Source organism: Ambystoma mexicanum, chromosome 2p (assembly GCF_040938575.1).
Source record: "Ambystoma mexicanum isolate Mex_15411 chromosome 2p, UKY_AmexF1_1, whole genome shotgun sequence".
Taxonomy (NCBI): Eukaryota; Metazoa; Chordata; class Amphibia; order Caudata; family Ambystomatidae; genus Ambystoma; species Ambystoma mexicanum.
The window spans coordinates 799,643,594-799,664,829 of NC_090923.1; the positions used below are offsets into that span (position 1 = coordinate 799,643,594).

Here is a 21,236-nt window from a genome sequence, read left to right on the forward strand (position 1 = left end):
GGGGCTTTTCCCCACTGCTTACGGCCACACCATTCTATTGACTTGGCTGCCTATTTACCTATACAGATGCATGACTGTTATTCCACACACTAACGAATGCACTCCCAACCAGTCAGACGTCTGAGGGCTTTCCCTAATCCACCCCATCGGGTGTTTGGGACCCAGGGACTTCTCCCACTCTTAAGGTCTCACCATCCTCCATCTTAAACTTGGAGGATGTCACAAGCAGACTGCAAACTCCAGCCCTCTGAAAAGGACTGTCTAGCACATGATCTGAGGGTTTGTCCAGCAAAGGCATTGTTGTCATTCATATCTGTCCATAATTAATGACGTCATGGTTGCATATATCCAGGACGAAGATGAAAACACTAACATCACAACGCCACAAATACTTTTTTACAATTGCACGTCTATTTCTAAGTTGGCTCAGAATACCTTAGAAGCTGTTTGTCATCAATAAGAAATGTTGGTGGAAACCAAAGACAGCCATCAGGAAACGCACGGCTTTTGTTGACCTGCTCAGGCCACCAGCAGCTTCACAAAATAATGACAACCACCTTGTCACGAAAACTCTCCCAGGTCATTGACACCCAGAAGACCATTGACACGTGGCCAGGCCGCTGACACTCTCCCATACCATTGACAACTGCCCAGTTGCTGACATGGGCCCAGGCCCCTGGCACCTTGCTAGACTGCTGGCACCCTACCAGACCTCTGAAACCCACCCAGGCCACTGAAGCCCACCCAGGCCACTCACGCCCACCCGTATCACTGACACCCACTCTCACCAGTTACACCCACCCAGGCCACTAGACAATAGACCTGACATCTAGCCAGAAACATGACACCTTATCAGGCCACTGGTACTCCTCAAGGCAACTGGCCCCCCACCAGGTGGCTGTATGTGTGGCAAGCCGAGGCCAAATACAGCCACCAGACCACTGACAGCCACACAGCATGTAACTGGAAAAAACACAGGAAGTGCGCCCAGGCCACTGTGATGTGGGGGCAAATAACAAAAGCCATGGCCATATACAGCCAGTTAGGCAACTGTAGCCAGTCGAGCAAAATCGTGCGAGGTACTCAGTGCTTGAAATGAAAAAAGATGTACTCTGGGAACTCCCTTCTCCTGGGGGAGACGGGCAGAGGGAAGTCAAGCGACACAGTATCGCTTTATGGAGCCCACACCTGGCAATTTGCATAAAAGCAAAGAGCATGTTGGGAACATAATACTGGCCACAATTTTAAATTTGAAAAATGGCCGTGATAGTGATGCAGCAAGAAAACCTTTTTAACGAGTAATGGAAGTTGGGCTCTGCTCTCTTCATTGGTCAGAATACTCACCCTACCAAAAATAAGTCTGCAAATTGCAGGACATATAGTCAAATTGGACAGTTTCCCAACACGATGTGGTGCTTTGGTGTTTCTGCATTCAGTTACGCTGGGCTTGGAAACGGATCTGTTTACTGTCCTTCGAGAAGCAGCAGAGCTCCAGCCCATGTTCTACCCAGAAGCTATCCAGTTACGTTTTCCCAAATCACCTGACACTTGCCCCTGTTACTGGTAGCGGCTAGGACAGGCTGAAGAGACTCTGGGGGCCTATTTTAACACGACGGTTGCACCCCCCTTGCTTAGAGAAGAGAAAAAAAGTCTCAACCACTCATTGGGTGCATACATAATAATGGAGACAAGGGGATTAACAGCTGTCGATTATCATGAAACGCCAGCCAGCAGGGACCTGAAAAACTAAACTTTGCCCTAATGGGACGCTTAGATTTTCAGCTCAATGCTCGCCGGCCATCTTGTGATCAATCCTTCTTTGTCCACAAGGGCCTAAAGTACAGAAAAAAGATACCACAGAGGGTCGAGGCGACTCCCTGAATGGCTCCAACAAACGCTGGGTGTAATGTGCGCAATGCAAAGCACACATTTAAAGTCCTGAATGAAAGGCATAGACTACTGGCTGCCAACATTGGGGCAGTTGCTGGGGCCCCACTAATGCCTGAGACCAACCAGAAAGGCCCTGATGCCGTCCCTCCTAGCCGCCTAGGACTCACACACAATCACTCGGTGGCAACTGTTCTAGCTTCCTCAGTGGGTTTATTTACGTGTGGTTTCTGCGTGCAGAGTTTGAGATGATTCGGTGAGCCGCAGTTTAAATCTACACACACGTCTCAATTAGCCCTCCACTGAGGCCCGGCCCTGCAGGCTCAGCAAGCTTCGCTGCCCGGGATGGGCTTTTTATTGATAATTGCATCCATCAAACGGCTCTTTATTGTCTTCGCTTTGCTAATAATGGAGGAGGGAGTCCCACACCTTCAAATTAGAACGCGCATCATTTCCAAATAGCAGCGCGCGGGTGTGCCTGGCAGTGCCCGGAGCCGTGCCCTTCCACAAGCCAGCTGCTGCGAGTGCCCTGATGGGAGGCCCTGGCTGCCACAAAAAGGAAACTGCCTCGGAGTCCTACAACCTTCCCAAACATTGCCGGGCCATCAGAGGAGGCGGGCGCGAGCGACATCTAAAGAAGACGTGAATCAGTAATGTGGGCCTGCTCCCTCTCATGTATTGCAAACCATTTATGCCCACCAATGGAATACACATACACACCCTGGGAAGGGCGCTCAGTCAATCAGGTGGCTGGACAAGCGGGTGAGAATACAGTGTGCACCGTCCGCTCTTTCCAGCCACCCGAGGCCCATCTCCGGGTGGCGCCATCTTGATTGTGGGGAGGCAACAGTGCATAGCCCATCTCCCGAGAAGGGAAAGAGGGGAAAAATGATTTGCACCACGGGCAAACCCTGGAGTGTGAAAAGATATCACGCACAAGCCGGGATGTGGGGGAGGTACATGGACGGTAACGGCCCTCAACAGGCTGTCGCTTCCCAAGGGCCTGCCTAGGCTCAGGCTTTCGAGTCATTACTGGCCAAATACGCCCCACGGCTGGGGTGCGATTGCTATAGTATTCCTACAAGATGACTGTCTCTGCACACTTCTTCATAAGAGCGATCTCGCTTTCGGGCATACCTACCATTGTGCAGTGAGTGTATGGCTCAAATCCCTAAAAAATCAGGGGGAAAGAGTATGACATGCAATGAGTAGTGACATCATCGGAAGCGAACATATCTTAACGTAAAACATGTACATTTCAGTCAATTTGTCTTTACTAATTGAAACAAGTGCACATGACAAATTAATTGCAGAAAGTAGGCGAAATGGTGTGTGGGCCTCTCTTCGTTATCTAGGTAACCTAACTGTGGCTGATATACCCCATATCAGTCAAGATAAAGATACAATTGTTTGGTAGTTAGGTGTGGTTCTGCGTCAAGGCCAATATTCAGTCACAAGAATATATATATATAAGAGTATTTATTAAAGGTTGTATACAACGGGTCAGTATCAGAATTCTAATACAATCCTAGATTTTGTGTATTTCTATTTCAGCCTTTCTTTTAGAGGCAACATTAACCTGATTGTGGCACGTGCTAATGTTTCACCCTGATGCAGGCTTTGTCAAGGCTATTTGGCGTGAGTTGTCAACATGAGAAACACAGAATACATGACAACCTGTTCAGCGTCACAGGTGGTTCTGGGTTAGTAGTATTGTGCAGACAATGTAGTCGATACCCTATGTTAGGGTGTTCACCATCCTTGATTACTAAGAGTTAGCACTTGCAAAGCTATATTCAATATCAATTGCATGCATAAGTACACCAGTATTATTAAGTACTTGGATATACAGTTTGCATCAATCACGTCAAAAGACTGTCCTATACATACGTTGGGGCCAATGCCCGTTTGGTTATCAATCCTGTGTGTGAGAGGGCAGAGAAAGAGGGAGCAAAAGAATGAAGAGGAGAGTTAGGGAACTTTAGCCAAATAGTTTTAGCTGAAACATAGCATGAAGAGTAAGGTGTAGACCAAGCAATCAGACCATTTGCCTCCAAATGGCGTGGTGAGGGTCTCCTGCGTGATTGATTCTCAGTATATATAAGTCGCTGTTAGATCAGGCCTAGGTTTATATATAGCATTGGTGTGAGTGCACCGTTATATCCCAGTATCTAGTTGCATGGGGGAATCCCAGTGTGTTGAGGAACATAGGGTGCCTATGAGTGAGAGGTTGTCTATTCATGTGCGTCCCTAGATTGGTGATTACTATGTTTGTGGCAAGATGGTAGCAGGTCGGTAGCAACAGGCGCCAGTTGTGCCACTGCAGGAGGTGCAGTCAGTTGACTGGTGGCTGTGGTGAGTATTATGCGGCCATGTGTCGAATTACCTGGATAGCGTGTAGCGAGATCCTAGAAATGGTTTCAGGGATAGGACCGTTGTCCACACTTTTCAGTCTGAATTGAAATGGTAATCCTGTTGGGAGAGTGACATCGATTAGGGAGCTAGTAGTGGAGAGGTCGTTGATAAAACACAGCACTGAAGCTAGTTGGGTCGCTAAGTTGTTATAATTGGGTTGCGCTAGTGATTACTAGGTTGAGGATGGCAGAGCAGCAAAGCTATGTGATAATGCGTCAGTTGAGCCAGTTTTGGTCTTGTATTTGCGAAGACAACCTGTTTCCTATTACATTGCTGGGTAAGTACAACATCTGCAACCTTGTATGTCTAGGAATCGTCAACAAAACAAGTCCTGTAAAGCAGAATGTTAATATGAGACATTTTACTGCTTCAGGATCAGAGATTTGTGTAGTCTTTCGACTGTGTCGGCCTGGCCTTACAGCACCGATATCAGCGTTTGAATCCAGCCGCGGAACTGTGTACCTCAAGCGGCTGCCGCCATTTTGTCTTTTATTCCTTTTTAACAGACAGTGGGGACAGTGTCCATCCCCTGAAAACAGGGGAGTTGCTTGGTCTGGAAAAGACCTGGGGCTAAGCTGATGTCAGAACTGTTGGGACTGGGGGCTAGCTAGTCTTTTGGCTGTAGCTCCTGAGATTCTATCCGGGACGACAACCAAAAGATCAGGGGCTATAGCCCCCTAAGCCCCCCCTTACCAACGCCCCTGCCTGAAAACAATGGGCTGATGGCATCCACCGCATGCTCCCTGAGTTAGAGGAGTTTCACTCACTCACATGCTAGCATCATACCTTTCATTGGATACTCATCCATTCAAGCATCATCTCCAATCCCCTGACACCATGCACTTCAATGGAGGGTCGCTCATTGACACATCACTCGCATCAAGAAGTCTTGCACCGCCACACATGACCACCCTGCACTTCTGCACTTCAGCCAGGTCTCACTGATTCACATTTCAGACACATCATCAGCCTTACTCAGTCACACATCACTAACATGTGATCTGGATGGAATGGTGGTATTTACTTTACTGTATAAACAAGGGTTGATCAAAGCAGACCAACACCATCACTGTTGAATGAAATTCCACACTTACTCCCAGTAGAGACCCCCTAGAAAGAAAAGCTTATTGATGGTGTCACAGAGGCAAGCATCAACAGAGAGGGGATTCCTTATAACTGTGAGAGAATATTTAGCAGGCGAGGGAGTACAAAATAATGACTGACAGGCGAGCTGAGGCAAAGAGGGCAACACTCTTGCAGGACAACTGTCCAATATATTATTGTTGTGGATCCCCGAGAGATGTGCTCAATGTTTTACAAAATATAAACCTGCCTATTGATCTCATTGCAGAGGATTACACATTATAGAGAAAATGCTAGCAATATATACCCATCTGTAGTCAGAAAATAGACCCTAAACATCCTATCTACTTTGTGTTCTATTTCATCACAAAGAAGGACAATCGATGTGTATTTAGGTAATGTAGACATCCGTGGTCTATGTATGTATCTCCCCAAGACTGCAAAGCAATCATTCGTACAGGGTCAAACTTCCAAATATGTAATATTGGCAGGGACAGCTCGTCCATAAGAGGTGATGGGGCCCAACTTGCCACACATTATGGAAGAGCCAGCCCATTGGAAACGCTGAGAGTATCCTCAGATGCAAACATCTGAGGGTGTGCTCCTCAGCTGGCCTGTAGGGAAAACTTAGTTTCGCTTTTACAGAACTAGACCCAGCTGCATATGATAAATGGGCCACGCAAGGTCAGAGGCATGTGGCTTCTCCAACCTTACATGACACATTGGGGGTGCAGACTGGGGTACTGCATGGCCAAATGCATCTAGGGGGCACTCCTATGCCCCCGGCCTATTAAACTGCCCTGCGGCGTGTGCTGGTGGCTCTCTGGCTCCACTACGCATCCCAGAAACTAGGAAACTCCCCCTGCTTCATGGTTCCTGTTTGTCTGGTGCACAGGGGCCAGTGGATCCTCCTGGCAGCGAGTGGGTGGGCTCCCAGGGTCGGGGGTTACAGAAGGTAATAAAACAAAGTTGCCCGTATGTGTCTCTGTGTGTATGTGATTGCGGGGCTGTGTCTGTGTAATGTCTGAATGGGTGTGTCAATAGTGTAGTGCAGTCTGTGGGTATGTCGGATGGGTGTATGCGTGTGAATGAGAAGCAGTGTGCCTGTTGCAGGGTGCACCACGTGTCTGAATGAAAAGCAGTGTGCCTGTTGCAGGGTGCACCACGTGTCTGAATGAGAAGCAGTGTGCCTGTTGCAGGGTGCACCACGTGTCTGAATGAGAAGCAGTGTGCCTGTTGCAGGGTGCACCACGTGTCTGAATGAGAAGCAGTGTGTATGTTGTAAGGTTGCACATACGAATGTCCATGAATATGTTTATTTGCTTGGCAGAGAGGGGGCCTCTGATTGAGGGGGTGGGCTACATTGGGCTACAGGTCAGACCTGCCGGGCGCAACGGCCCCTACAGGTAGACTTGTAGTGTGGCAGTCCGGAAAAGAGCGCTGGTGCGTTGCTACAGGCACCCTTATTTCCAGACTGCCACACTGGTAACGAGGCCCATTCTCTGTTGTTGCTGTTTTCAAAGAGAACCATACGTCTTCTATCTGAAATGTTTCTATATGTATTTCTTATGTGCCATGAGATTGATGCAACATGTGGTTCGGTTCTTTCTAGAACACATAGGTATAGTTACAGCTTTCTAGAACACATAGTTATAGTTACAGCTTTCTAGAACACATAGTTATAGTTACAGCTTTCTAGAACACATAGTTATAGTTACAGCTTTCTAGAACACATAGTTATAGTTATAGCTTTCTAGAACACATAGTTATAGTTACAGCTTTCTAGAACACATAGTTATAGTTACAGCTTTCTAGAACACATAGTTATAGTTACAGCTTTCTAGAACACATAGTTATAGTTACAGCTTTCTAGAACACATAGTTATAGTTACAGCTTTCTAGAACACATGGTTATAGTGCAGCATTTGAAAGACAAGTATGAAGAACGCATTGCATGCTGATGTAAGACTAAAGATGGGATGGTAGGAGATGTAGTGCACTGCCTGAAATACAAATTGGAGAACTAGTCAACATGGACCATAATCCCAGCTTCTCCACTTCACTGGAGTTTGCAATTCTGGGAAAATCACTTTGCATCACTGTGCCTTTCTTCCGCTCACTAATAGCATTGCTATTACCCGGAAGTGATTCCTTTTAGGTGTGCTGTGCAGAAAGACTCGCTCATGCAAGGGTTAGCATACTGCAGTGTTGCCAAGTGTCTCATATATTCCTCATGGATGCATCCGGAGTGACGGGGGTTCTCTTCTGATGGTTTCACTGAAATGAAGGATGCTGCAATGTTTGTTAGATGGGTGTCGGATGGTCGAGGGAGGGTTGCGGTTCATGGAGAGCGCACATCAGGATTTTGGGTAGCACGGGTGAAGGAGTGTGATTATGACTGTGATGCATCCTGCTGTCATAGGGCTTTACAGTGAGACATGTGGAGGCCCAAAAGTCCCAGTAACTCATAGCTATTGTTTCATTTAAAAGGGCACCATAAAGTGCCCATTCCCAAGCCGCCACACTGCCCTTTTTAGTTGGGTACACTGCATCATTTGTTGAGAAAAACTCACAACCACACCCCTCAACATTAATAACTAAGCTGTGCCCCTGGTAAGAAGTTGGTTTTAGTCACAGGGCTGCCCAAATAATACCAGCTGATTGGTAGAAGAGTCTGGTGGTGTCCTGGAGGAAAGCTGTATCGCTAGGGTGTATTGAGGGTCTCCTTGTCGCCCTTAAATACTTCACGAATGCCTTGCTCTTCCATCAGTGGTGAGGCCCACAGGACCCTCCCACTTCTCACCTTCCAGAACAGAAGTGGAGACAGCCCTAGGTACGGGATGGGGGCACTGCAGACTGGACTCTTGCCATGATGCCCTAACTGACTTTCCTTGCACTCCTTCCATCTCTCCCCAGATTACGAGGTCCCCCTGAAGAAGGAGAGCGGGTTACCCGAGGGACCCGTTCTCGAAGCCCTGCTGTGCGCCGAGACTGGCGAAAAGAAGCTGGAACTGAAGGAGGAGGAGGTCCCTATGGACTGCCAGGTAAGCAGCGCGCGGCCGCCTGTCGCCATTCCAGGCAGGCCTCAGGGAACGGAGGGTGAGGCGGGCTTGCAGGGCATACACATATAGAGCATGCTGGCAGAGAAGCTTCACCAGGCTTGCCGATTCTGCCCATTGCCGTGCCGCCACTTGCCGCTTCCTCAGTGTTCTCAGGTTTTATTCCCATTTCGACATTATAACGGTCCCAAATAGATAAGCATGCAAATACAGAGAGAACACGCTTCTGGTGTATGGTTAGTTGAAATGAAATGAGAAAGGGAGTCCTGCAGACAGCATTCTACCAGCACATTAATGCTGATGGGGACCAACACTGGCCAAGTAGCTGTCTGGTGTGACCTTCACTTGGCTGCATTAGCTATTTTGACATTGATTACTAGATCAATAACGTTCTATTGTGGACTGGATACTGGCACAGTAACTGTCTAATATGGGGGCATGATTACTGGCACAGTAACAGTGTAACCTGGGCACGATTACTGGCACAGTAACTGTCCAGTGTGGGTATCATCATGACAAGAACTGTCTAAAGTGGACAGGATTGCAGTCACGACCACTGAATAGTGTAGGGCCATGGTTCCTGGCACAATCTCTGTCTCTTGCTCGTACAGTAAGTGTCTCTTCTGGACATTATTACTGCAACAATAGCTGTCTAATGTGTAAGGAAAATTACTGGCAGAACAACGGTGCAGTATTGATAGAGTTACTGGTACCTCATGCAGGTTTACTGGCACAGCCATTGTATTCTGTGCCCATTCTCCCTGACACTGGTTGTCTAGTGTGGAGGCCTGTTTGCTGGTACAGGAGCTACATTGTCATCGTCATCCACTTTTCTTCAACAAATATAAATGGGAAACCTCTGTTCACACCTGGCCCCTCAAATCTCAAAGCACACCTCTCACACTAGGATTTAATCAAAAGCTACTCCTGCCCACCCTTATTGAGTTTTTTCCTGTTTTGATGCACTCTAGCTGCCGGGACAAAAAGGTAAGTGTCAGCCCAAACAGGAGGCCCCAAGGCCGTCCACGAAAAGACATCCAGGGATTGTAAATGGGCACAGTTTGTGCCAGATCAGGCCCTGGTCCATCTTCTGACAACGCTCTTAACATCTGTGGAAAGTTGTAGGACATGTGCTTCTATTTACATTATCACATGTGTGTCTTATTTTCTTTCGCTAAGTTAATGTGAGGGTATTAGCTAACCCCTCCCTCCCTTTTCCCGCATATCCCGACTGGTTCATATTGTAGGCTTTCTTTTCTCACACCTTTGATGTGTATTTAGTCTTTATTGTTTCCTCTGGAGGTGCACACGGTTGGGGAATCTTCCCCTGTCAGGACTGGCATCCTGAAACCCGGGTCGGATGGGGCATAAAATAGTCTCGGGAACCATTCCTTTTATGAAAGACTGCTTCAATAGTACTCAGGGGTGCGTTTTTTGATAAAATGTGATGCAACTTGTGCAATTTAAAGAATATTTATTCAACCACATTGGCCAAAAAAGTGGCCCACTTTGACCAAACAAACTGTCTCACACCAGCATTTTCCTTTTTGATTGGTTCAGGCATTGCCCTACTGGCCAGTCCGGGCCTGGCCGGAAACCCTTATTGGCAGCGTTAGCCTATTGTATTCGTGGCTCCTGCATCAGGCGGCGGGAGCATGCACGTTCGGGAACTTTTGATATCGAGTAGATCGTGTAATTTGATCAACTGAGAAAAAGAAACATCAACTTTTCGACCAATATTGGAAGATGTTTGGACGATGCTGACGACTTTTAGGTTGCTTTTCTTGATTCTTTCCCCTCAGGTTGCCCTTCTCTCGGTAGAGTGTGGTTTTTGATGTGCTTTAAATACATCTGTTATTTCTCTTTTCCTCCCACCGAGGCCCTTAGACTCACGGGAACGAGTGTACTGTTGTATGCAAGTTCAGCAGCTATCGCTTGAAGACTGTCATGACACATGCACACTCTGTCTTCCCTCAGAGCTCAACCGCAGTGACTGGATTTGGAGAGGTGTACACGTCCAGTTTTTTGTAGGTACTAGAAACGGTCTGTGCAGTTGAGGAAATGACCAAACCCCGCGTGAAATCTCTGCTCTGTTGTTTTCTTTCAAGTAGAATCGAAACTGGGGTCTGGTTCTCTCCTTCACCAGGGAAATAGGCAAAGGCGCCAACAGACAAGATCCACGTGACAAAGTCTTCTGTTCTTGCGTAGTCAGAAACAGGGCTTCCAGGTCTTGAAACGTTGCTCCTGTTTAAATAATGAAGCGGGGGACACCTGTCCAGGTGCTTCAGACCAATCACAGTGTTCGGTGCCATCCACACTCAGATCTTACGCTCAAACTGCAGCCGACAACCGGGAGGGCTAGTGCTTGTGGCTTGGAAATGCATCTTGCTTAGCCAGGTCCTGCACCATCTTCAATGAGGCCGAGAGCCAAACTAGTCCCTCTTCCTTCTACTTCTCGCCCAAATGCTGTCTTTGATGGCATCACCTGCGAGGCCAAGGCAACACCAGGAGCCGAGCTCTTACTTTCTAGATCACTGAGAGAAAAGGCCCCTCCAGAGAGCACGGTGGAAAGACATATGATTTGACAAGAGTCATGGTTTCGGGTGCTTTCTTCTATTGCCGTGATCAAAAGAGGTTTTACAATACAGCAGCCTGATGGTAAAATGGGGTATTTTCAAATATGTTCTCAGCTAACTGCTTCAGTTTCCTATTAACATGCATACAGAGTTAGCGAGAGCGAGGCAGGGAACGAGAAGATAAGAGCATGCAAGGTGCACCCCAGGACGGCAACTGCATCTATTGAGAGGGTTCGCTGCAATAACTCCGGAAAGCTACTCAAACCCTAATTCTGTATTATAGCTGGTTGTCAAAATATGAAAAAGAACACTGTATGTGAGAGATTTTCTGTGTCACTTCCAAAAGTGATATTGATGTTTTGCGAGTTACTATGCTCCACTTTGCGCCATTTCCTTGCTGTATGCACCCCACGCCCTGCTCGCCCCGCTCCCAGCATCTTATTCGTTGATGGAGAAGACATTTTGAGTTTGATGAATTGCGAGATGGTTGCACTCATTTCTTTGGGAGTTGGAGGCAGCAGCGGGATGTCATGTTCTTCTTCTCGTTTTAGGGGTTTTCGTGCCCACAGTATTTTCTGGAGGTGCTTAAAAGTGGGGTACATCCAGCGAGGCGACCCGCTCTGGCTGGAATTACTGTACCGACTGTGGCCAGGCAGCGCTGCTGACCATTCATAAATGCAAAGTGATGTTTATGGCAGTCGCTTGAATCAGTGATAGGGCTTTCCATAGCAATGAAATAGTTCTGAGAAGTCGAACAGGTTTCTTTAATAGTTTAACGTTTTTATTTGCCCTGATCATCATGTTTACTGGTATTCTCCCTAGATAGCATTAATTACAAGGCAGCTAGCTGTTGGTGGTTTTCTCTTCCCCTAGCAAGCGCAAAGTCATGTATTTCTAGGTGCTTTCTAGCTTTCAGACAGTACTGCTACCAATTGGCAAATTGCTCCTCCGGACTGATCTCATTTCAAGAGATGCCGTGCTGCAATTGCAGCACCTGTATTTCCCTAAATCAATATGTAAAACACTTATATGAAGGTTGGTGCATACATTCTGTGGGCTATATTTGCTGGACCATGACTCTATGAATGACAACCAGCCGTGTGGGCCTTACTCTCATAAATACTTTTAATATTTGAAAGGATTTTGTAAAGCATTTATATTGAGCTTTGCAGGCAATTCTAAGCAGTTTAGCTGCATGTTGGTGGAGAAAGAGCGTCGAGTTGGGTCCGGTGGGTACAGTATGGCAAGAATGCCTTCGGAAGGAACCTTAAATAAGCCATGCAAAGACTGGCCCCAGCTGCATGATCTTGATATCTGTAGGTGGCATTCGGAGGTACCTGTTGGGTGAGAGGTTGGGAAGCGCTGCAGAGTCAAAAAGATTCCAGACCATATGTGAAATAAAAAATACAAACAAAATATAAGGAAACCATGTTCCGGTGTTCGGTGGGAGGGAGCAAATTACCTGGATATGGAGGGTCCATACATTTGCATTGGTGCTGAGACCATCTCTCCTAGCAATTTTGTGAAGGTATCTTTGTTCAATACAAAATGGGGGTATGCACTGTGCCTTCTCCTTCTTTGGATATTTCTATTTCCCTCTTCCATTTTGTTTAATCTGTTTGTCTTGTGGTGATATTACCGTTTAGTTAGTGCCTGGCATGCCCATCTAGCGCCTTTTGTGGTATGCACTGAGATTTTACCTGTGATCGTTCCTTGATTAGTAATCAATGTGGAGCCTGAAGTGCAGGTAAAATGTGGTCCACAAATTGTAGACCAACATTAGGCCAAAAGATTTAGATAACCTGAATTTGGCAAGTGACCATTGTGAGCATTTTACTTATGCTCTTGCGGTAATCCAGAAGGGAGGTAACCACAGCAAGGACCAAGGTGACTTTGCTGGGGAGTTCAAGCGGCAGAAGGACCCTTTGCAAGGAGCGACAAAGGTGAAATGCATTCTTAGAAACATACAGTAGGAAGGAAACACCACCACTGAAGAGGTGGCCCAAGTTATAGACCTTAACCCGTGATGCTTACGGATTTGTGCACTGCGATTAATTGCAATAAATAAATAAGAGTAGGCATAGAAGGAGAGCCTGGTGTTTCCAACCAGTAAAAGGCAGTGGCGATGGCCTGCCTATGCCACAAACATGAAATGCCACCAGACAGCTATTCTATAGCCAACTCTGGATTCCTCTAACAGGTCACCATGGAGCTGTGTGTCATAGGCATTTGTCTAAAGTTGATGTTGTGGGGATTCAGCGAGGCCTACACGTGATTCTGAAGAGGAGGGCTGATCCTTGAGGTATGACACAGGAGATGTTAGTGGCATTAGACAAGCATATGCACCTAGTTTGCGTGCTGGATTTGTAGCATGTTTCTAATGGTCGACATCTGCTTAAGGGGGAGGTACATGAGTTCAGCGGTTCCTAGACATAAAATCGAAATCAATAAAATCGAAAGTCAAAATGTCTAATAAAAAAACAAATTCGACTTTTTTTTTTTCGACATTATTGATTCGACTTTTTTGTCATTCGACTTTATTTTTTCGATATTATGACTGGACACCGAGTTCAGCTGGGAGACGTGCTCGGATGGGAACGCCCCTTTTATCACTGTAAAGCGTGCCAAACGTGATTTCTTGAAAGGTGATAGCAACTTTGCGAGTTTGCAACAAGGTCACCATAGGATGTGGAACATGAGTATCTGGATCACAGTATGGGTTGATGGGACAACCTGGATGCTCAGCTGGAGCATGTATATTTTTTCCTTGGGAAAATGACGTCAGATTTTCTCAGGGTTGTTGGAGTGCAGCGGGGGCTGACTGCGGCTGTTCTAGCGTCAGTCAACGGGTTCAGTGTGGAACCTTTCATCATAATTGTTGGCTTTATGGTAGACAGAACAAGGGGTTTTAGAAATATTGTCATGCCTGTACAACCCTCAGCCCTTCTTGATTGTAATGCTGGTTCGGCTGGCTCCTTTGGAGCTTTGTATGGTGCCTCATTAGACAAACACATTATTTTGGAGAGGCAAAAGTAGCAAACAGTATGTCATAAAGCTTTATTTACTTAATTTGTTTTGTCAATTTAAAGGGCTTGGGTGAGATGAATATCTTTTAGGGTCAAGTCCTTCTACAGTCCCTTGCCTCCTTGCACTTACCTAGAACCGCGCTGCCCTGGCTTCACGTACTCAGAGCAAGGCAGCCATGTTTCCCCTTACCTCTCCCTGGCACCCTCGACCCCCATTTCCCCCTTGCACTCCTCGTTCTCACACTTGCACGATCTGAATGACACAAGGCCTAGTAAGATCGTTTGTCTTGTCTTCCCCCTGTCTGCCCTCGCTTGCATCGTCGCGCCTAGAAACACTTGTGTGCAGGAGCGTTATAAATGACTTATCATATCATTAAGGAAAGGGGAATTCTGATTTCTGCTATCGCTTTGCAGGCAGTCTTCATAGTGATAAAGCTATCCCCACTGTCTGTTAGGTGTTAGGCAGCTGGCGCAGAAGGAGCTCTCAGAGCAGAAGCTCACTCCCGCTACCAGCTCTCAATGGTGCAAATGCAATTCCACCTCAGGGATCCCCCTTGAGCCCATGTCTCACTCGAAGACTCTTTGTCCTGTACTGAAATCTGCACCTCCGCGGCCCCTTCTGACTAGGTTTAAAAATTGAATGTCCTTCTTAAGTCTGGCTAATTGCCCTTTTTTACAAAGCGGGGTGCAGGGGCAGAACTCTTCTTCACACATCCACGATTTGGTCAAAGGCTGCACTCATTTCCTCCTACGAAAAAACAACGTTTAGGGAAAGGTCTAAAAAATCTATTTTAATGGCCATTTCAAGGAGTCAACTTCAACATTCACAAAGGCGGCTGCTTGGGAGTGTCTTGCGAGGCTGGGGAAGGTTGTAGGTGTTGACATATTCTTAAGTTAAATAATAGTAGCAAATGGTGAGTTCTTGATTTCTTGCACAGTAAACTCCCAGGACACTGGTGCGTTTTCCAATCCCAAGACTCGTGAACACAACACAGTCTTCATGGCGAGTTAAATAACGACAGACTGCTCAAGTTACGCAAATAAGCCTTACCGCAAACCATAAGTCACCCCAAGTCCACACAAACAAACAGAAATGACCCTTTATCCCCCAGCACTGCTTTCTGTTGTTACTCATTTCATTCTGTGTCCACCATCTTATGAAGAAGTCTGTGAGACGTTGAAGCCCGTGCATTGTTCCATCTCAGCACCATATTTTCAATGAGTCCAATAAAAGCTTTCAAAACAGGTTTTTTGTCTGATTTAAAAACTGGACTAGCACAGATCACACTTGCTTTACAAAATAAAATGATGTAAAAACCAGACTTTTCCAATATATTTCTGTTGAGCCCACAACGTTCTCTTGTATTCCTGTTATGGGCAAACATCAGCAAGAGTAATTCACATCAAGAAGAAAACACAGGAAAGGACATCAGATAGAAAATGAGAAGGGAGAAAGGCTGAAAAAAGAGAGAAGAGCGGTACGAAGAAACCTACCCATCAGACAAATGGAGAGGTGAGAGAGTTAAGAGAGGTGTAGGAATGGAAGCTGGAGAAAGGTACAGAATGGAGAGAAAGTAGATGAAGGAGCCGATTTATTTAAGACGCCCAAGCAGACATATTACTCCACCCATTCCAACATTTAGTATTTGATGAGGAATATACTTAGGCAATATGACTCGATGGCGGGACATTAACGTTAACGGAGCCCCGGGGTCATTGCCCGACCGCTAGTTGCCCCCCTCTGAGGGCCATATTGCCATTAGTACCCCGGCACGTTGTACTGGAGTACTAATGCTAAAATAAGACATATTACTGTAAATGGTTAAGAGTAAAGTTTTGTCAGGACATGTAGATTGCTAATTGGTATGATTAGAATAGTTCTGTGTTCTTTCATCGTTGTGCAGTGTTACAACTGCCTTTTAAACGTGTATATCATTTCAAAAAGTAATCGAATTTTATTTTTTTGTGTGGGGGATGGGAGTTTGCACCTCCCCTAACCCCCCTACCGCCCCGATTTCTAACTATTCCCAAACACCCCTAACCGCTTATCTATCCCCGAAAAAAACATTGATGACATTTTTCGTAATTGTATTCACGTTTAAAAGGCAGTCGTAATATTGCCTGACGATGAAACAACAGTTTACAGAATAGAATACGCTTGGTAAAACTGAAGTTGGATTAGACAAAGCCATTTTTAAATTTCCACCACTCTGCCCTACATTCCATGATCGACTGGTAAGGGTCTCGTGACATGAGTGTAGAATTGACTCATTTCAGCATAAAGTAGCTTGACATCACCATAGGATTTCCTTCAGCCTCAACCTTGGCCGCACCGAAAAGATGCAAAGTATTTTGAGTTGATTGACCAACGACGTTTATTTGCTGGGACTGCCCCTCTGTGATCTGCATGCCGGCCATAGTGGCTCTTTGAGAAATATCTACCAGGTTCGTTTCCTGTCCTTAACCAGCATGTTGTGGTTCTAGAATGGTCTGGGCTGAGATTATGCTTTATCCAGTGATCCTCTTGCTTATCTCAGGTTGCAGCATGCACAGTGACAGCCCGTTAGATGCTGGAGCAAGGGATGTTTCTTTAATCTTATCTAGTCTCTGTCTCCAGGGATATGATTTATTGTTGATATGATATACAGTATTTTTGGGTTCAAAGCTTTCTTCCCATCAGTGCAGGCCAATAGAATTGTACTATCACCAAAACAGTACTGTTCGGTCGTACATTATGAAGCATTAGGGTACAGACTCTCGGGTTCGCAGGTTCGCAGTGGATCTTTCCACATGTGCTTTGAAAAAGAACATCTAGCTGTTGTTTGGAATATACAGGCTTCCAGAGTCAGCAGGTTGACATAAACCTCAAATGCATTGGTACTTTATGTCTATAACAATTATGGGATGTGTTAGCCGCGCCCTCACTAAGATTAAATTAGTGACCATTTTGGAATTTTCTTTCTGATAAACGCATATCACTTTTGACCTTACTAGTGATTTATTTGGACAAGATTTATTCTGCTAACACAGTGAACATTTGCTACTTGACTCTAATTTTGGAAATTGCACGGCCCTTGTTGGGCAAATACAGAGAGCGGCTGTGTGGCCAGGTTGGTTACCTGGTCTTCTGTATCTTTTGACATAAACCTCAAACCAGTTTAAGCTACGCAAGACGTTTTCCATGATCCTCTTCATGTGGATATGCAAGGGGCCTGAGAGATGTGTCCTGATCGAAGGATACAGGCAGTTCCTTGGTACCTTTCCTCCACTACCCGTAATCCTCAAATTGATGTGCAAATTAACAGAATCCAGGAGTGCCAGATGATTCTGGAGGCTTCCAGACGGTCAAATAGTTTTTGGTTCTTAGACCGTGAAGAACTGGTGAGTGGGCACTCTTATTACGCAGAAAATTATAGCAGAAAATCTACTATCTAAATGAAAGGGGCTGGTACCCCACCATTCCTCAATCGCTGAGCTTGACCACTAGATTATGACCGTGCTGATAATATAGAAATCCTTTTGTTAGACACAAAACAATCCATCAGTTCCCAATACAGGCACAAGTTGTTGAGGTTCTTTTTCTGTGCTTTTTAGATTAGTAAGCGTTCCTTTAACCGGGACAATCTTTTGCACTTTGCTTGACCGCATGTCCAAATCAGGTATTCAGGTGGACTCATCCAGATCCCCTGTGGGAATAATTGGCACGTATAGGAATTAATATAGTATTTATCGGTGCTGAACAACATTGTGCAAATGTTGGTGGGGTCCTTCGTATGTTCTTCCATTTCTAGGCCTCATTGTATTTGTTGTGATTTGAAGTGTGTTTAGTCCATTCTGAGGAACAAGCCCTTTGACCTCTTTTCATCCATAGCTGTTATTGAACTGGTGATTTGGAAGGCCTTGTTACTCATTATGATTAAGTCAACAACGAGGCTTGGTGCACTACAATCTTTTACTTCTCATAAACTCTATACAATTGTTTACGGTAGCCAGGAAGCTCTTGGCTCACATCCTTCTTTTTTGGCAAAAATTCTTTAAGAGCCGTGTAAATGTTTCACATGAATCAGCAGATCATGCTTCAAACCTTTCCAAATCCATCTTCCGATTCTCAAAGAACAGGATTTTCGTTTGCAGCTCTACTTAATCAGATACTGGGCCTCATTAGGACTCTACCGGTCCGCAAACAAGGGTGTCGGTAAGCTCACCGGCACCATTGTTTCCGGACCGGCATATTACAGGTCTACCTGCCAGGGCAGCTGTGCCCGACAGGTCTGACCCTGCCGGGCACAGCGGCCACTGTAGGCAGACCGGTCAGGGAAGCACCGGCACCGTTAGTGATGGTGGTTCCGTGTCCTATCAGACTCTATGGGAATCTGGACTTACATTTTACCAGCCCCTGACTTTCCGGGCCACCAGAGTTGTAATCTCCCAGTGGCACCCGAAGTCAGGCACCAGTAAATATGTACGGGTCCAGCGGCAACCCGCCGTTATCACCGGCAGGGTTACCGCCCAACCCATAATGAGGCCCAGTACTGTCTATTATAACATTATAGTGCCCCTTAACCTTGGAAGTAGACATCAATAGCTTGCTGGTGTTTGACATTTTATTGAGATTTTCATCCCCCATATGGTGTTCGTGTGTATGAAGAAAGGAACTGAGCAACATTGGTTGCCCCTATAGATGTGGCATGGTAAGCAGCCATGTGGGCTACACTGCATGCTTTCTTTTTTACAACCTATGCTCTAGGCGTGAACTGGTGGGGAAAGACGTGTAAGCGCTGACTAAGGAGTTGATTAAAGGAGTTGGAAATGTATCCGGGGCCTGCACAATATCCAACTATCTGTTCCAAAATACCTCCCTTCTCGAGCCCTTCGCTCAGCTACCTCAAACTCTCTGAGGGTCAGACGCTTCTCCAGGCAGAGAGTGTGGAGTAGATCGCTCTCCTCTGCAGGTGCCTCCCACTGGAATGGCCTATCTGCCTCTCTCAAACTTGAACCGGGCCACCTGAAGTTCTGGAAGCAGCTCAAGACCTTCCTTTTGTCCTCTGCGCTCTCTCTCTCTCTCTCTCTCTCTCTCTCTCTCTACCTCTCTCTCGCTCTCTCTCACTCTCTCTCTCTCTCCCTCCCCCTCCGGGCCTACCGTACACTCAGGGGCTGCTACCCACAGTCCCCTGCCTCCTTGCACTTTCCCAGAGCTGCACTGCCCTGGCTGCAGATACTCAGAGCGTTGCTGCCCTGACTGCACTTCCCCACTTCCCTCTCCCAGGCACTCCCCTCCTTCCTTCCTCCTGCACATTAGGTGGCAGCATTTCTACGATCTGAATGACACAAGGCCTAGTTAGATTGTCTTGTCTTCCCACTGTCTTTCCTCCCTTGTCTTGTCGTGGCTAGAAACACTTGTGTACAGGCGTGTTATATGTGATATATCATATCGATTAACACACACATTGGTGGAAGATTTGCCCAACGTGTGTTATGAAGAGAGTGACTTAAGTATTCAAAACTGCTTTTCTTTGACGAGTAGAGAGAGCGGGTGATATGGCAGTGATGTTCAATTACCTCACAATAATTAAAAGTATAACATGAAGGAAGTAGTAATGATTTTGGGGGAGAAGGAAGTAGATTTATTATTGAAAACACCAAATTAGTACTGCTTCATTGCCAATGCCACCTAAGGGCAATACTAGAAAATGAATACAAGGATAACAAATATGCTTGTACAATAAAATCCAGAAATAATTCGTCAATCAGTAGGTTATCAGTAGGTTATCAGTAGGTTATCTGACATCCCAAGCTGACCTCCCTTTCCCATGCCTGGCTAGTGGACAGTTTCTCCAGATCAGTTCATTTGGAGATAGCTGTCCAATGTACCAACCATCCTGACACTGCCAGTGAGAAGGGCACAATGGAGCACCACATGGAACATCAGAGAACAGGTGGGCACGGTCCACTCAGTACTCAGACTAATGGCCAAGTTATAACATCAACCCTGATCAAAGGCTGCTGTTTATTGCCCACCTCAAGGCAGTTTATCCCCGATTTAAATTGAAAAGTGGTCCAGGTTCAGGGCTCCCCTTCCCAGCCCTTGCCTTCCCGAGAGCCTCAGTTTCAGAGGTCACACCTCCAGGTACCATGGCCTGCCACCTCACTAACTGCGGGCCATTGGGGCATCTCTAGGTCACTGCTGTTCTACTTTCTGCTTGCAACAAGACCAAGTCTTCAAATCTGTGTGCCTATTTGTCAGACTTGCATCTTAAATAGAGTCCGAGGAGGCAAGTGACCAGGTCTTTAGCGACATAGGATCCCAAAGTGTCATGATCCAGTGAATCAATTTACACAAAATACATCTATTCAACACAGGGCAGTGCCACCTTATGCAAAAGAATGTGGCCTTCAAGGCATCACACATGTAACATGTTTCAACAAAGATAACAGAATTAATGTGTGAGGCCCAAAGGATATAATGTATGTTTAATTAGTTTCAACATAGTGTTCTGTGACACTTTTTAAACATGTATTAGGGCCCTGGTCCATTGGGAGCCACTGATTGCCGCATCCATGGAGGGTTAAGGGGGCACCAGATCTTAAGAGTTGACTTGACCAGCCTGAGATGCCTCCTCGTGGTGTCACCAGCACAAAACAGTTCCTTCATTCTGAAGGGGTGGTGCAAGCAAAGAAGCCTGTCCGGTAATTATCTGCGTAAAAAGTGTTGAATGCGACATATTGCTTGTAGAGTGCGAAAATCTTAACTATCAGTTTTCTGGGGTGGTACCCCTGATTAAGGTGGTGCGTCAAGACCTTGTGTGCTTTTTCCACTGTGAAGAATGGTGAGGCATGGGATGCACCAATCGTCTTCTGGAACAGTTTATCAAGAAAGTCAGTCATGGTTCATTCCTGCACTGGTTTCGTGAGCCCCATCACTCAAAGCGTAGTGTGCCTAGAGCAGCCCTCTGCCTCTTCGGTTCTAGCTTCCAATACCTTGGTCTTTTCCTGAACCATCACCATTTTACTCAACAATGTAATGATACACATCTCCAAGGTGATTATCTTACATTCCATTGTCGCCACGTTTTGGGAATAATTTCTGGAGGTTGTGATATTGTGACATATTAAGGAAACCCTCCCCAACGTCACCAATCCGATGCGCCAAGGTTGTTTAGTATTTCTTGGTCACACATTGTATACCCAAA

The 21,236-nt window shown here is 46.1% G+C and overlaps 1 protein-coding gene across 4 annotated transcripts in view; it reads left to right on the top strand.

Moving 5' to 3' along the window:
* Positions 1 to 21,236, top strand: part of DPF1 (double PHD fingers 1) — a 989,286-nt gene that overhangs the window by 589,373 nt on the left and 378,677 nt on the right. For all 4 annotated transcript variants that reach the window (XM_069644470.1, XM_069644468.1, XM_069644467.1 and 1 more), the window contains exon 4: positions 8,302 to 8,429. In XM_069644470.1, coding sequence (XP_069500571.1) covers positions 8,302 to 8,429 — 128 coding nt within the window. The remainder of the gene's footprint in view (positions 1 to 8,301; positions 8,430 to 21,236) is intronic.